A 16,398-nucleotide genomic window follows, 5' to 3' on the forward strand; every position below is an offset into this window, starting at 1 on the left:
AAAATTAAATACCCTAAATTGCTGCCGAAAAAAATAAAGGTAGCCTACTTTGCTAGTGCTCTGGAACGTACGCCGCGCGTTCGACCCACCGCTATTAAAACTTAATTTATGAGTTCCGCGAGAGGAGTACTTCAAATATTGTATTGACTGTAATCGATTGCTATTGAAATAATACAATACAAATCTGTGTTATTTTTGTAATATAATATGATTACCGTGTGCCTTTAAAAGTTATGAATTCGTCTAAAGTCTACTAACTTTTAAAGTCGTCTTTATTACATATTTATTACATCGGTCACTAAAATATTACTATATGACAATAAAACACATATTAGAGAATAATTTGGTAAGTAAACACGAGTAGAAATCAATAAAATAAAAGGTTGGTATAATAGTATTGGGTAGAAATAGACGAATCAATTAGTTGTCTTTGGTGAAAACGTAAAAATTAGACTCTGAGAGTATGAAATAGAGTTTATAATCAATTGAAATAAGAAAGTCGCTTTGCAACCACAGTTGCACGAAACAAGATTTTCGATCGTGCTATTGCAACTGTGGATGCACGGAGCAAAGCAAGGGGTCATTTTTTTTTCTAAAGCATACGAGCGGTTAAGGGACGATTTTTGTAACTTCAAACATGTAATTGTGATTAGATTAGAACCATATTTCTGTATATAAAATTTAAAAATTAAATACATTTTAGATCCTTAGCATTTCTTTGAAAAAATAAATTAGGTACATTATTATGTCTAGAAAGATTTTTTTTCAGAGGGATATTTGGGGATATTTTTTATTACAAGTTGGTAACACTGTGAGTTGTGACAATTACTATTGCATTGCATTTTTGTCAAGTCAGACAATATCTTGAAAATAATTTTCTGTAAGAAATCTGAAATACATCTTTATTATAAAACTAATACACAGATTTATTTATTTTAATCCAGTTTTCACAAGGTAAGTTGTTGATTGTTATTATGTTTGTAAGGTTTTATTAAATTTCGAAACCTTTTCCGGCCAATCTCAATAAAGGCTTTTTCAAAGTGAACGATTTGAAATCACAGAATTACAATGTCTGCTACTGCTTTATTTGGAAATACTTCGGGTCTCGGAGGAAGTTCTGGTGGAAACAAACACTTGGTAGAATTTCGAGCTGGTAGAATGACATTGAAAGGGCGTATGGTCCATCCAGACAAGAGGAAGGGCCTTCTTTATGTCTACCAAGGAGAAGATTCCCTCATGCACTTTTGTTGGAAGGATCGCACTACAGGCGAAGTCGAGGACGATTTGCTTATTTTCCCTGATGATTGTGAATTTGTGCGAGTCAATGAATGTACTACAGGCAGAGTATATGTGCTGAAATTTAAATCATTTTCAAAGAAATATTTCTTTTGGATGCAAGTAAGTACATTTTAATAAATTTTACTCTCTAAAGTTACATAAATACAGTGGTAAACGTAAGTTTTATAATGTAACAAAATCACAGGTTGGATTTTTCTAAAGTATAATTTTTTGTAGGAGCCTAAAACTGATAAGGATGATGAACTATGCCGTCGCATCAACGAAGCACTGAACAATCCGCCTACATCAGGTGGTCGGGGAGGTGGTGGCAGCGGGGCCCAGGATGGTGAACTGCAGAACTTGCTCAACAATATGTCTCAGCAGCAGTTGATGCAGTTGTTTGGCGGAGTTGGCCAAATTGGTGGATTGTCTTCCTTGTTGGGAACAATGGGGTAAGAGTTATGTTATATATATAGCATCAACATTTATACACAATACACAATTTTTTTTTTTTTATATAACTTAATTACATTTATGTTAACTTGTTAATCATAAAGAATTTAGTCAGACTTACACCTATCTCACTGTGTGTTTAACCTAATTCTATCTTTTATGTAACAAGCAACAGATTTCAATATATAAAAAACTATTCTTTCAGAAATAACAGCAGCAGCAACAGTGGCAGTACAACTACAAGCAGCCGCCCCTCCGCGGGCAGTAACAGCAGCTCCCGTGGTGGCAGTGCCCCTCGCACCACTGAAGCTCCAGCGGCCAGGACTCCGTCCCGCGCCAGGGACGTGCCAGCCCCAACTGCTACACCACCAAACACTGCAACTGCAACTGCTTCTCAACCCAGAAGTGAGTATGATGATGGAAACATGGATCAGATATAGTATCCATTTCATACAAATGCATAGACCTTTTTTATTTTTATGAGTCAGTTACTACAATGTGTCAGTCAAGTTAGTTAATATTAATCATATTATGTGATGTGTAAAATAATTGGATAAATTGTTATATCAATACATTCCAGTATAAAAATATTGAAAGAACATAAAACTGATACCAACATGTATTATGAAATTATCATAACTAAACAGTGATTCAGCACAATTTGGGGTTATCCCAATATCAAATCTGACATCACCCACATATTATGTAGTTGGGTAAATAATGTTATGTATTATATTATATAACATATTCCATTAAATAGAAAGCAAGCAAGCTGAACCCCACTTGTTTAAAGTCTGTTTAAAATTGAACACTATAAAAGTAGTAAAAGGCAAGCTTATTTTGTAAAAACAGAATCTGTATAAACTTCTACCATCTTGATGAACAATCAACCTACGTATCTCTTTTTGTATTCTGCAACCACCTTTCAATATGGACATGATACGCTATATCCAATCGCCAATCCCCTGTTTAGAATAACTGTGATCCCAACATTAAATCCATGGAATCAATGAATAGTATACGCTCAGGGATCACAGGAGGCGGGCGCGCAACGCGGCGGTTATGTTTCAGGTGGGCAAATAGTACTATCGGACTTGCAACGCTATTTCTCTGGGCTAGGCACCGCGCCGGAGGAGGGCGCGCGCGTGGACCTGGCGGGGGCGCTCGCCGCGCCCGAGGTGGTGAGCGCGGCCAGCGCGCCGCCCAACGCGCAGCGCCTCGCGCCGCACCTGCCGCCGACCGTGCCCCAGGACGATGTAAGGACCACACTGCTCTCACCGCAGTTCGCTCAGGTGAACCGACCAGTCGCGCGACCACCGACCGACGCTTCCACCGGCGCGATGCTCTCGCATGCGGCCCGCCCGGTCCCACGGGGCTACTGTGTTGAGCTAGCTTTTGTTGTGCATCTGTGTTGGGAGCTGTATGAATGAATGCAGTATATGGCTTGTTAACTTGAATATTGATGTGTATGCACGGAAAATTAATTCCCATAGATTGTTTTATTTTTTATTTATGTGTTAGTACAGTCACAAGCATAAATATATTACTATGTTAGAGTCATTTTAATAGGCAACATTTGACAGTCCAACCAAATTCAATAACGTAACCTTGTTCCGGCGGGCATTGATAAAAGTAATACATTGTTTCGTTTTGTTAAAACTTACACAACACAATTACTTCAGGGGGGTTAGGTGGACAGCGAAAATTCAGTCATTCGCGCCTTAGGTGAGGGGGTCCGCGCTTAGTCTGGAATCAACGTGCTCGAATCTAAAAATCGTAAGCGCCATTCACATTTTTATCAAAAATTGAATGAAAATAATATTTAGTATTTTATAAATCTAAAACAGTCACGAAATCGAGAAGGTAAACCTATGTATTTGTGATTTTATACGAATTATTATCGTAAAAAACGGTTGTATAAATGAACATTTATATGATATTTTAGAGGTAACAGGTCCAATCGTGTTTTGGAAACAGTCATCCCTTCATACAAACGGTTTGTAATACATATTAGAAATTTCAGTTTCGAAAAAACTTCAATATTTTCAATTATAGCTCATAGAATATAACAGTCCATTTTGCCGTTTTTATCGAGTTACTAAGGGCCCTTAACTTTTTTCAATAACGATTACATAATATTTATTGTTATAATGTCCGATGCGAGTAATTTTAAGATTTGATTTAACTAATTTAATGAACTTAGGTAACAGTGAATGTCGTTACAATGTCAGTTAACGATTTTTCTTTTTGAACACTACTGAGATGATACTCTAAACATCGAAAGCTGATATGGAGAATCGAATGCATTGTTACTTGTGAAGAGATATGACCGCAAATTAAAAACCGCGTTGAGATCATATAAAACAGAATTATCTATACATATAATAAATATGTAGAAGGGTCAATTCTGTACATTGAAAATATTGAAAAAATAAATAGCAGGGGGTGTTACTGGATCGATACCAAACCCAAATATGTGATTAAAAAAATTTTTGTCTGTCTGTCTGTCTGTCTGTCTGTCTGTCTGTCTGTATGTGAAGACATCACGTGAAAACTACCGGTTCGATTTCGATGAAACTTGGTATAATTATACCTTATTATCCTGGGCGTAAAATAGGATACTTTTTATCCTGGAAAAATACGTAGAAAAAAAATTAATCATAATTTTTCAGTTTTATCCATAGATGTTGTTCTGTAGAACCGCGAACACACGTTGCGTATTATTATCGGCCTAGCCGTATTTGGGTCCAATAGATATTTATAAGATGTCATTGTCAGAGTTACCCAAAATGGAGAAATAAACCATCCACGCGAAGACCGACATCCGCGCGGACGGAGTCGCGGGCGGAAGCTAGTATTAAATATTATTTAGTTATCTAACTATAAAATACACCAGAATACATGAAATTGTTAGTGTTAAGTGTAGTTATAAATTAAACTTGTCTTATTTTACTCCTTAAATTTACGAAATTTAATTAATGGGATAGATATTTGCCTGATTATTTTTAAAATTCACACACTCGTTCTTGTGACAGATTTTTCCTAATCTCCCCATATTTATGCTCGTGACTGTATGTACATTTTTTTTTCAAGCACAACGTCATCACAAAATATTCGTAATTGTTTAATTTATTTGCTTGTTCAATCAAATCATACTTTGTATTTTTTATAATTTAAAAAAGTGTATGCGAGGTCATTTTCACATTTGCATGTTACGTAACTTGCGATTTCTTTTAATCTAAACTAACACAATAATTGCTTCTATACTAGGAACTAATTTTCCTGTAATTAACGTTACAACTTACAACTCATTAGAACTACGCATACGTTTATAAGATAACATCCCACAGACAAACTGCATGTGCAGTTTTGTGGGACTTAGACTTAAGTTATTGTAAGTAATAATTTGTAATAATAATTTGTAATAATAAATAATAAAAAAAATTGCACTGAGAAATAATATAACGAGAGAAAAATATAGAGATTGCAAAATATTGTGTTCTTATAAGATATGTTGCTACAATTGATGTTTTTACAGGCGGCCAATCAGTTTTCCTCGGCTCTGTCATCGGGCCAAATGGGTCCAGTGATGTCGCAATTCGGTTTGCCGTCGGAGGTGACGTCAGCAGCCAACACAGGAGACATGCAGGCGTTCTTCAAAGCTCTCGAGAGCTCTTCCACTTCCGACGCCAGCAAGTCCCAGGAGGATGATAAGAAAAAAGACAAACCGCAAGATAATAAAAATGATAAGAAGGACGGTGACGCCGGAATGTCGCTTGACTAATTTCATCGATAATTAATATATGTTTTTTATCAATCGAGTCTATTTATTAGATTCTTGACTTCAAAGTAATTTTGTGTTATAATGTATAATAATTCTCTTTATCGTTCTATTGTAAGTCATTTAATTGGCTATTGAACGTATGTGGAGATGTGTGTGAAATTGTAATTTTTTTAACGACTTCTTCGTCTTACATTGTGTACCTACAAAAATTTTATGCTATTCAATAAATTAAATTTGAATTTCTTATTTAATTTGAAAACACCACCATCCTATTATATATTTACCTATCTGTAAATAAACATACAAATTACAAACATTGACTGCACCAGTTTGATTTTTAAAATATAATACTGTGCAATTCACAAACGCTTATTTCAAGCCCATTTTTCAATATAAAAATGATGAGCAGAATAAAATAACACGGTAAACGAGGTATTCATGGTAGGTTAGGCACGGTGTCGCAAGGGGCGAAGGGCGAGGGGCGCTGGGGAATCCTGGCGCCAGACCGGCATCGGCGTCTGTCCCCCGCCCCGCGCGACCCACTCGAAATAGATGCACGGTGATTTACGCCTCCGATGTATGAGTAAATATGTTGCTTGCTCGCCTACCTTGGCATGTCCGCCCGCCCCCGCGCGCCCCGCCCCGCGCTCGCCCCGCACCGGCCGCGTCGCGAGCGGCTCGCGGGTGTACGCGCCGAGAATCGCGACCACGTCCAATAAATGCGCGTGCTGGATGACGTAGCGAACATTTCACATTTAGAAAGAACATCGGTCGCGCTCAAGGTGACCATGCCTTCCATCGGTGCTCTGCTTATAAGCAGTATAATGACTGCGGATAGCTTAATCGGAAATTGTCAATTATAGCAATTCATACCTGCCTGTCTACCTACTCAAAGAAAACGTTCCATTTGAAATATCTACACAAGAAAATATAGTTACTGTTCAATGATAATGTTTCATTTTTATTCATGATGACAATCATTAATTGGTGAAGTCGTTACGTTATCAATTAATGATTGTTATTTATAAAAAAAGAACTGAGAGTTCTTGGTAACGATAAAACATAAACATTATTGTAATTAAGCTGAAATAAATGAATGCATCTTGCGCAGTGCGCTCGCTAAGGTTAAAAATATCTATTCGATACATCTGCGTCGAAATTATTTAACCGTCGATTCATATTCATGCGAGATCGTTCATTAGCGAGCGACAGTCGAAAGGGGACAAAAAGAGCCGCCTACCGACCGGTCCCGCTGGTTCTGGTAGGCTTGTGTGCCCTCTTCTCCATTCATCATAAAATACTATGTATGTTATATTAATTATACGACGATTTTCCATATAAGGTAACAAGAATTATTTTAGTTGATTGCCAATATCGACTCATTGCTGATTGCTTGCATATATACGTGGTAACTTTCGATGAATCATAGATTAAATTAAATAAATATCGCTGTGTCTTAGCTTGCTTTGTATTTTACATGATACTAAATAATGATAAGGTAGTGTAATTTTAGTAAAAAGCAGTTAGGTATTTTAATATGTCTGTAACAAATTTAACTGTGCAAAAAAAATAATATAAATAACTCTAAGGTCAAGGAATGATATTCGCTTAACCTCGCCTCCAGTGGAAGTGATAACGTAGTCTGATTAGGGCATAAACGAGTCGTAATAATATTAGATCAAACTTTTAAAGCTAAGTATATTTTTTGTGATGGGTGACAACTATGATGACATTTATATTTTTGGTTTTATGGCATTCAAATGCTTTATAAATATAAATTTATAAAGAAATATAAATATATAGAAAATAATTAGAATTATATATAGAAATTTATATAGAAAATAATTATAGAAAAATACCATGTAGGCGGTGAGGGTACAAGGCCTAGCTGTTAACCCCTGCCGCCGAAGGCGAACGGTGGCCACCGTTGGGTTTTAGTGGGTATGGCTTTTGCGAGTCCCACATACCCCCTCACACAGAAAAACTGTAGAGGGGGATGCGTAAGTGCATTTCCCAACGTAAAAAAAAAGGTATACCTAGTAATTTACTTACTGAGTTGTTTTAAATTGTATCAGTCGCACTGAAAAGTTCGTAGCTGAACTACCAAACAAAAAATATTTTTCCATAAAATATGATTTGATTACAATTATTTATACACTATAAGTTGCCTGCGAGAGCGTTATATAACAATTTAAATTGTAAGCGGTCATTTAATTTTTTGATACCTTTTTATAGTTGGTACAATAATTATTAGTCTGTCGGTACCTAGGTACTTTGTAGCCTAAAAATAGGCCTCGGTTCCGTGATTATCTCTGGACTCTGGTTAATTTCTATATTTCAATCCAGCGACCATTTTCTTGAGGGTTGAACACTAGAAAAGTTTTCTGAGGAGTGTTTCAACTTTCAAACGCTCGAATACCTACATGTTATGTAGGTAATGATTCTTTTTGATGTTTTCCCCTTTTCGAATTTCGAGATAGACGACGAATAGGTATTATACAATGCGCATCCCAAAATAATGATGCTTGCAAGTTGCACCTTGCCAGCCGACTGTTAATTACGTCTATATGTATACGAGCCGATCTACCACGTGTAGCAGTAGATCACTCAGATGAAGGACTTTTAACCCACAATTTTGAAATCCATATTAAAGTACATATTTGCTATGACGTTTAGATACTTATGTACTAAATTATAATAATTGACACACTGGCACAAAACGAAGTTGTATCATGTATGAGCAGGTGCAAGCGGGTGTTCCTAGATGAGTTGTCTTTGTTAGCCAATGTTCTAAAATTACGACTATAAATATTATGTATTCATATTCCCTGGCGAAAACTATATTCTATAGTATACAGTGTATTCACCAGACGTTTAGCATCTAGCAAGATTGTTAAATAAAGTCAAACTAAAATATTTATTCTTTATTCATTTGGCTATGTTTTTTAACACGCCTATGTTATAGGTATAATTTGTATGTAAGTGACTAACTATTTTAGACTCAAGATTTTGGATTAATAATAACACATATTATATAGGTAGTGTTAAATGTGGATCAAAACTGAATCTATATGAGTCGGTTACAAACCATATAGGTGAAGCTAACAAAAGCGTGTTAAAAGTTTAAAACCTAAAAAATCATCTGGCGAAGGCGATTCCTCATTGAGTAAAATAAAGTCATGTGCCAAGTGCCCAAATATGTACCATTATTTTAGTAGGTACTTATGCAATACCCATCTTTGGATCACTTTTAGCTATTCTAATCCAAATTTTCATCGTAAACATGTTTTAAAGAAATATGTAAGTAGATAAAATTATAACATGTTATAGTTGATGGTCATAGGTATACAAAGGATATAGTGCCCCATATTGAATATTGAATTCCTAAAATTCCGTCAGTGTCGATATGTTAGGACTTAGGAGTGACGATATAATCTAAGAATAAACTCATATTTTTTAAACTAGTTTGATAGGTTGATATTCGTAGAAAATACAGCTCTCTCGCTCTGTCTTTCTTGCCTTTTTTTTCTTCTTAGGTACTGCATATCGGAGTTATAGTAAACCTATACTAGTTTTATTAGATGATAATATAATAAACTACCTAAGTACCTATTTTCAAAAATAAATTTCTCTTATTTAAACAGGTAGGTACCTACCCGGTCACGGATGAATTCTACACATACCCGTGGCCCTGTCGCTGATGCGGCTTGACGGAACACAGTGGGGTTTTGGTCGGTAGGAATCCGACATAACCCACGGCCTCTTCCCCGGAGGCCGTGGGTATCTATGCAAGATTTCCCCACTAAAAAAAAAAAAAAAAAAGGTAGGTACCTACCTAGTTACGCTTGAAATTGTATTACGTAGGTATCTGCCTGTAGGTAGGTAGGTACCGCAGATGTAACTAGTGTTTCCACATCTATGGAACCTACCCACAACGCTGCAATTTGCAACCATATCTGGTCATAAAAGTAGCATACCTCCTCTTGTTTCTATATATTATAATATCATTGCAATACCTACCTTCCTTAAATTTTACGACTTGCTGGAGTTTGCTTTACTTATAATTTATTACCTAAGTACCTACCTTGTTGATAATCTTTTATAATATAAAAATGAATCCCAAAATGTGTTAGTAAGGCGCATAACTTTAGAACAGCTGAACCGATTTCTTTAATTCTTTTTTTATTATATTCCTTGAAGTACGAGGATGGTTCTTATGTAGAGAAAACGTGAATAGTTACCACGGGCGAAGCCGGGGCGGACCGCTAGTGTTTAATAAAATTATATATGTAATTTACTAGTTATAGTTACTCCGTATTAAAAAAGTGCTCTTTTTGCATACCTAGTGTTTATTCATTTTCCGTAGCAGAATCTAAAATCTAATATACCTTTTATTAATACTTAGGTAGTATACAAATACAATAGGTATTGAACCTTTGACCGTGTGACGTAACGCAAGTATGACGAAGCTGAGTGTTCAAATGGTTGCTTACTATTTAAATAATAATACCGCTGACTCCGACGTGGAGTTGTTTATTAGAAGCGAGGTAGTTTCTCGGAAATATAGGGACTGTGAACGTGAAAAAGTTGGTAACCTGAGGCGCGGAGTGGTGGGGCAACGGCGCGTGCTGTGGGGTGTTCTGAGAAATTCATAACAAACGGCGCTCTGGGACCGGCGCAGGCCGGGGCTAATAGCAGAGCAGACATTTCTCATTATCTGTTTCCATCTCGTTTATAATAAATAAACTGTATTTTGAATGAATCTTTTTTATGTAAGCCAAAAACGCCTTAATTTTTAAAAAAGCTTACAAAGGGTACCTATACCCGGCGCGGCCTAAGATGATCCCTATGACAGTTCGTCTTAGTGATTGCTCGTATGATGGATCGTGTCGATACTTTACTATTTTGCAAAGGCATGGTTTGCATTCAGCCACGTCAGTAAACATGTTTTTACAAATATTATAAAATGAATTTTTAACGTCTATTATGTAAACGAAACGGTAAGTAAAACGAAAGTTTTCCAAAACATAAAAATGCACCTTATCATTTTCTCGTAATTTTTAACCCGTTTAACACAGTGTATATTATTTTATCATGAAAATGGAATCCCCCATTTAATTTTTCTAAAAAACTTATATTATCATAGGTAAGTAAATTAACGCGAACGGTCATTATTAATTAATTATGCTGCGATCTTCTGTTCCATTCAATAGTGAAGAACTATAGCTTAAAGCATGGAAAAAATGTGAACTCGTTTCCATTATCGAAATTTGTTTATCGATACTTTCCGCACTAGTCGATAAATGCCAACGATGTAAGTTTTGAAGAACGTAGACGTAAAGTCAGATTGATATAATTTCTCGTAAATGTTAAGAATTGTTATAATTCCAACGGAATATCATTGTAATGGCATAAAGCTACGTAAAAATTAATAAATGCCATTTTTAGACGCCTCCAATATGTTTCTAATTTAATGGTGACGCCATTACAAGTTTGTCTCTTGAGAATAACTGTCAGTGTCATAGGGATCATCTTACGCCGCGCCGGGTATAATTCCTAATTATTTATTTATTTTTAATTTAAAAACTTGAGGCTGTTTAGTAGTTAGTGCGTTTTTGAAATTGAGAAGGTGCATTTATTATGATACGTAATTACTTAGGTATTCAATGAATTATTTACGAAAAAAAAGGTTTAAATAAAGTAACTACCTAAGTAATTAAATTTTATATATTTTTTTATATATACGTAGGTAGGTATATTTGTAACATAAATTTTATAACGGAAGTAAGGGAGTGCCTGTAAGTTTATCTTTTACAGACTTATTATGAGTGTTAATTCTTAAGACATTCCAATCTCTCTCGCCCCCGCCGGCCTTAGCACAAATTGTATAGCAACAAGGGTTACGTAATAGAAGCTGTCGCAAATTCAATAATGATCGCTAGTAGAATTGGATCTATCTATGGCTATGTAAGTTTCTCTTTACTATATTATTTCCCCTCATAGGAGGCCCGTGTCCCAGCAGTGGGAACGTATATGGGCTGATGATGATGATGATATTATTTCACTAGCTTACCGCCCGCGGCTTCGCCCGCTTTGTCTAAAACCTAATAAATTATATACTAAAACCTTCCTCTTGAATCACTCTATCTATTAAAAAAAACCGCATCAAAATCCGTTGCGTAGTTTTCAAAATTTAAGCATACAATGGACATAGGGATATAGGGACATAGGGACAGAAAAAGCGACTTTGTTTTATACTATAGTGTAGTGATTAGTTAGGTACATACCTAGTTAGATACTTGCTTGACTCTTGCTTGAGAAAACACAAATCATTTAAAAATAATATAACAATCCTTGATTTTATGGGGATTCCTGGCAAGAATGAGTGAATGGGGAAGAATGAGTAATAGTATGATAATTGATAACATCAGTATTTTATTATTATTAGGTACGTTGTTTATCTACGTATTTTTATTTCGTAATCTCTACAAAAGGGTGACAATTGACGATAGGCTGCAAGTGGCGATAAGAAATTCAAATGGGGAAAAGATGTTTAGCTTTATAAAGAATATAATAAAAGATGTCTATCTAGCCTTCTTAGTTCTCAATGTCTCCAGTAGGTACTCCTGCCACAAAACGCACTGTTCCAAAGTGTAAAATAGTAAGAAAGAATACTATCAAATCAACAAGCTATAATATCTACATTTATTTCGCATCTAATCGGCAACACAATATTCAAACAAATTGTGTTATAATTAATTATTACAGTAGGTACTAAATACTAACTACATACAGATTAGATTGTAGAGGAACTATATTATGATAAGATAGTCCATAAAATCTTTTTATAGTAGGTAGGTAACTAGTAACTACCTATAAGTATAAATTGGAGTGAACATATTCATCTCACGAGAAGGCAGATTGACTCCAAAAATTTTTAAGTTTCAAAAATTAAAAATACATAGGTACATATACTTATACCACAGATAATAATATAATACTATACCTATACAGAAAATGTTATCTAAAAAGATAGTAAGTAGGTATCTAAGTAGATTTGCATGACGTGATATCATTTCTGCTGATGGATAACATTTTTGTTTGATATTATTTTACCTATTAGGCTTTTTTATCTTTATTATCATATCATTATCAGTGAATGAAGCACAATTCAAATTACCTAGGTACCTACGTGGTTCATTTTTTCGTATAATTTTAAAAACAAAATACTTATGTACTTTATTCAGTACTTCAGTAGTTCAGTACTTATTTAAGTCAGTAGGTATAATTTTATGATTATAATTAATCTACCCACTAAGATTATTAAATTATTTGAGAATTACTATACAATGATAAATACACAAAAGTAAATTAAAAGCGATGAGTTTATTTGTTAAGAATGCTCGGAAGTAGAAACACCACCCAAGCTCGGGATTTGGCGAAAAGCCAAATGGTGATCTGCGCTCGTTCCTGTCACTCCACCATATTCTGCAATCGCCGTGATGTAAGGAAAGTACGCCAAATGTATTTTAAGAACATGGCACTTGCTCGGAAAAAATAATAAGCTTATTTTCGGGTATGAAAAGTATCATAATAAAACGAATGAACGAATTACAATAAACGTCGCTAGCGAAGAGACTAGCGACGATGAATAGGTAGTTATTTATTTGGTCAAGTGGTTCTCGGCTCCGTCTGACTCATAAATTATTGTCATATTCGCACATATGCAATGGTAGATTTTTGTTGTTGATATGTGTCGGTTAAGTTTGCAGAGAATGACGCCATTCTCTTAGGACAGGTGTAGCACTAAACTAATATACCAAGTTAAATGTTTAATTTGAATACAATTTATGGGAAATAAACAAATAGGTAGGTACATTTATATTTTTTTAATCATTGTAAAGATAACAAATTACTTTATAAATTTTTGTTATGTGAATTTGTTTAAAACATTTCTATTTTCTGATTTCTTTTAAAATTACATAGTGTTGGGTGGTGTTGCTATAACTTATAGGTAATAAGGCTGTGTACACACTATGTGTGTCATGTGTGCTATGTGCGAGAATCTTAGACGAGAACGAAACTTTTGGCAGTAACTATTAACATACGATACACATAATATACACATCGTCACCAATATACCGCCTTCTTTACGTTCCGACCAGCTTTCGCGAATTTATTTTTGGAAAAGAGAATGTGCGATTTAAAGGTCGACATAAGTTTTCTGGATACTTACATTCCTTTTTTTTCATAGGTAAGTAAGGTTTTATAGCACGAGTTTAGTGAGTGGGCGTTACGTAGTTACTAGATCTTAGAAGCAGTTAACAGTAGAGATGGTAATAAGCAGCTAAGGCGCGGCCGGCGCGGCGGTCCGTCACAACGTCGACATAGCGGTCGAGCCAGTCAGCCGTTGACCTGGTTCCTAGGGAAGTCCGACAAGGAGGGGAGAGCCCTCTCTTAGCAAAGTTATTTTAAAGACTTTTTTTGAATCTAGAATATTCCGTTCATATGAGCCTTCACAGTTTACATACTTATTGAAAAAAATCAAAACTATACTATTAAAGTACTATAATAACTAATAAGGTATACCTATGTAATATTAAGATGCGTATGTTTACTATAGGCAGTACCTAGATACTGTGAGATAGGTATGTGTGGATAAATATTGTGTGTTCATTTCAACGCTTGCCGCCAAGACGGGTTTCCCGCCCACGCGACTTTATGGCGCCGACCGGACCAACATATTTTCTCAATAGCAGTTTCAAATGGTACAACGATGCTAAATTTAAAAATTGCATCGTTACACATTGCAAATAGATACCTACTTACTGACTTATTAAATTATGTATATTTTTTGTAAACAATAGACGTATGGAAAGTATAGTATGTAGTATCAAAAAACACGTATACGTTCCCAGTGGCGCGTGGAGCAAGGTCGTGTCGTGACGTCACCAGCGGCAACAGGCGAGAACGCCAACTAAACAACGCAACAAGTGCCCCGCGCTCGGCGCCCCCGCGCTTAACATACCATTAGCGAAACGGCTACTGCTGCGTGATAGGTATGATACTTTCAATACATTGACAGATATTGAATACCTACATGACCCTGATTTTATTTCGTATGACACCATTTGCATTGTGTACATTATTATATTCGCCTGGGTCATTTGAGGGCATCGTTGTCTAAAGACTGTAGTGGCATAGAATACCTAGGTACCTACACTAATATATATTATAAAAAGGAAAACTTTGTTTGTTTGATTGTAATGAATAGGCTCATAAACTACTGGACCGATTTTAAAAATTCTTTCACCATTCGAAAGCTACATTATCTACGAGTACCTAATATAGGCTAGGTTTTATCCCGGAATTCGGAAATCCCTGGAACGGGAACTATGCGGGTTTTTCTTTGAAAACGCGGGCGAAACTGCAGGCGGAAAGCTAGTATATTACTATAACGGGACGTAGTGGCTCCTCAAATATTCCTGGTAAACATAAGTATTAGATCTATCTAAATAAACTCTTCATATAATTTTGAAATACCTAAGTAAGTAATTAATTAAAAAGTAATTTTGCTAGAGAAAATCCACAATCCCAAAAAATCTCTAAGTCTCTAAGAAACTGTTAACAACTGGCGCCTGGTGATCAGATGATCACCGCCAGTTGACAGTTAACATGCACTTGACTCTGGAGAAAGACGATGGACGATGCTCCTAATTACCTACTCAGTGAACACTGGTAATAAATAAATCAAAATAAATAAATCATTTATTTTTCCCAAAATTCAGTGAATGATACAATATTTTTATAGGTATTAACAATTTTACTAGGTATCATTTTAAATTTAGAATGATAATAACGAGTCAGGTATTGGTGTCCATTTAAAAAAAACATGATTAAAATCTCGTAAAAGGAGACATACAAATTTTCTTATCAATATTCTATGTTCGCCTATTAAATTAAATTTGTTTTTGTTATTTTAAATAAGAGCCGAGTCATTTTGCACGTAATGATACCTTAACCTACGTAACATGATAAAATATAAGTAAATATTATTATGCTTATATCGAATGATTTGTGTTCTAAAAAAAATATTCTATAATAATAATTATGAATTTTATTCGGAGCAGGTATTTTCTAAATTATATATTATTTCATAATGTATCACTCATTTCCTGAGCAAGAACCGAGCGACTGCATGCTATCGGCAAAACGCGTGCGTCATCGCCTCCGCACTTCTGATAAGCGCGTAAAATTATCATTGCAAATATAATAAATGTTTATACATTCGAATGTGACATGAGTGTCGAGGAGTTTCTCCACAGAATTATCACAGTTTATTAACTAAACACCACGATTAATGATCGTAATGACGCCAGACTTATTTGTCTTTGAACGAAATAAGTATGTAGGTATGTTCGTACTTCGTACAGAAATTCGATAAGGAGGTCTGTGGCGATAGAGAGTTCACGCGATAAGTTAAATATAGGAAAATACCTATCGAATACATCGAATATCGGTTAAACTTTGTAATTACAAAACGTTTATTACAGAGTGTAATTCATTTCGTTCACTTTATTAGGTACCTACACACATGTCATATTCAAATGTTATTTGAATTTGAATTTGACTAAGACCATTAAATTTTTAATAATGTTCAATTATTAATTAACTATGATAGTACGGACTGCGGAGATTGTTCAATAAACTAAGTCAAACGAAGCCAATACCCGTTCTACTCGAACGCAACCGTTACGAAATCAATGCTGCATAAAAATTTACATCGTGATTGTTGTTTAAATCTCTGGGTATAGGGCACCCGGATAGTGGATACCTAGGTACCTAGTTCGTATAGGTTTTAGTAGGTAGGTAAGTATCTTAAG

General features: G+C 35.3%; 1 protein-coding gene across 2 annotated transcripts; it reads left to right on the forward strand.

Moving 5' to 3' along the window:
• Window positions 1–814: 814 nt before the first annotated feature.
• On the forward strand, window positions 815–5,754 carry LOC123694263 (proteasomal ubiquitin receptor ADRM1). Of its 2 annotated transcripts, none has more exons than XM_045639659.1 (6): window positions 815–954; window positions 1,042–1,398; window positions 1,516–1,730; window positions 1,937–2,136; window positions 2,803–3,023; window positions 5,270–5,754. In XM_045639659.1, the coding sequence occupies exons 2-6, from the start codon at window positions 1,069–1,071 to the stop codon at window positions 5,513–5,515; spliced, it is 1,212 nt and encodes a 403-aa protein (XP_045495615.1). In that variant the 5' UTR covers window positions 815–954; window positions 1,042–1,068; the 3' UTR covers window positions 5,516–5,754. The 2 variants fall into 2 exon arrangements, with proteins under 2 accessions (XP_045495615.1, XP_045495623.1); XM_045639667.1 differs by having other exon boundaries at window positions 2,803–2,987.
• Window positions 5,755–16,398: the final 10,644 nt, after the last annotated feature.

The sequence above is a fragment of the Colias croceus genome, chromosome 1 (genome assembly GCF_905220415.1).
Source record: "Colias croceus chromosome 1, ilColCroc2.1".
Lineage (NCBI taxonomy): Eukaryota > Metazoa > Arthropoda > Insecta > Lepidoptera > Pieridae > Colias > Colias croceus.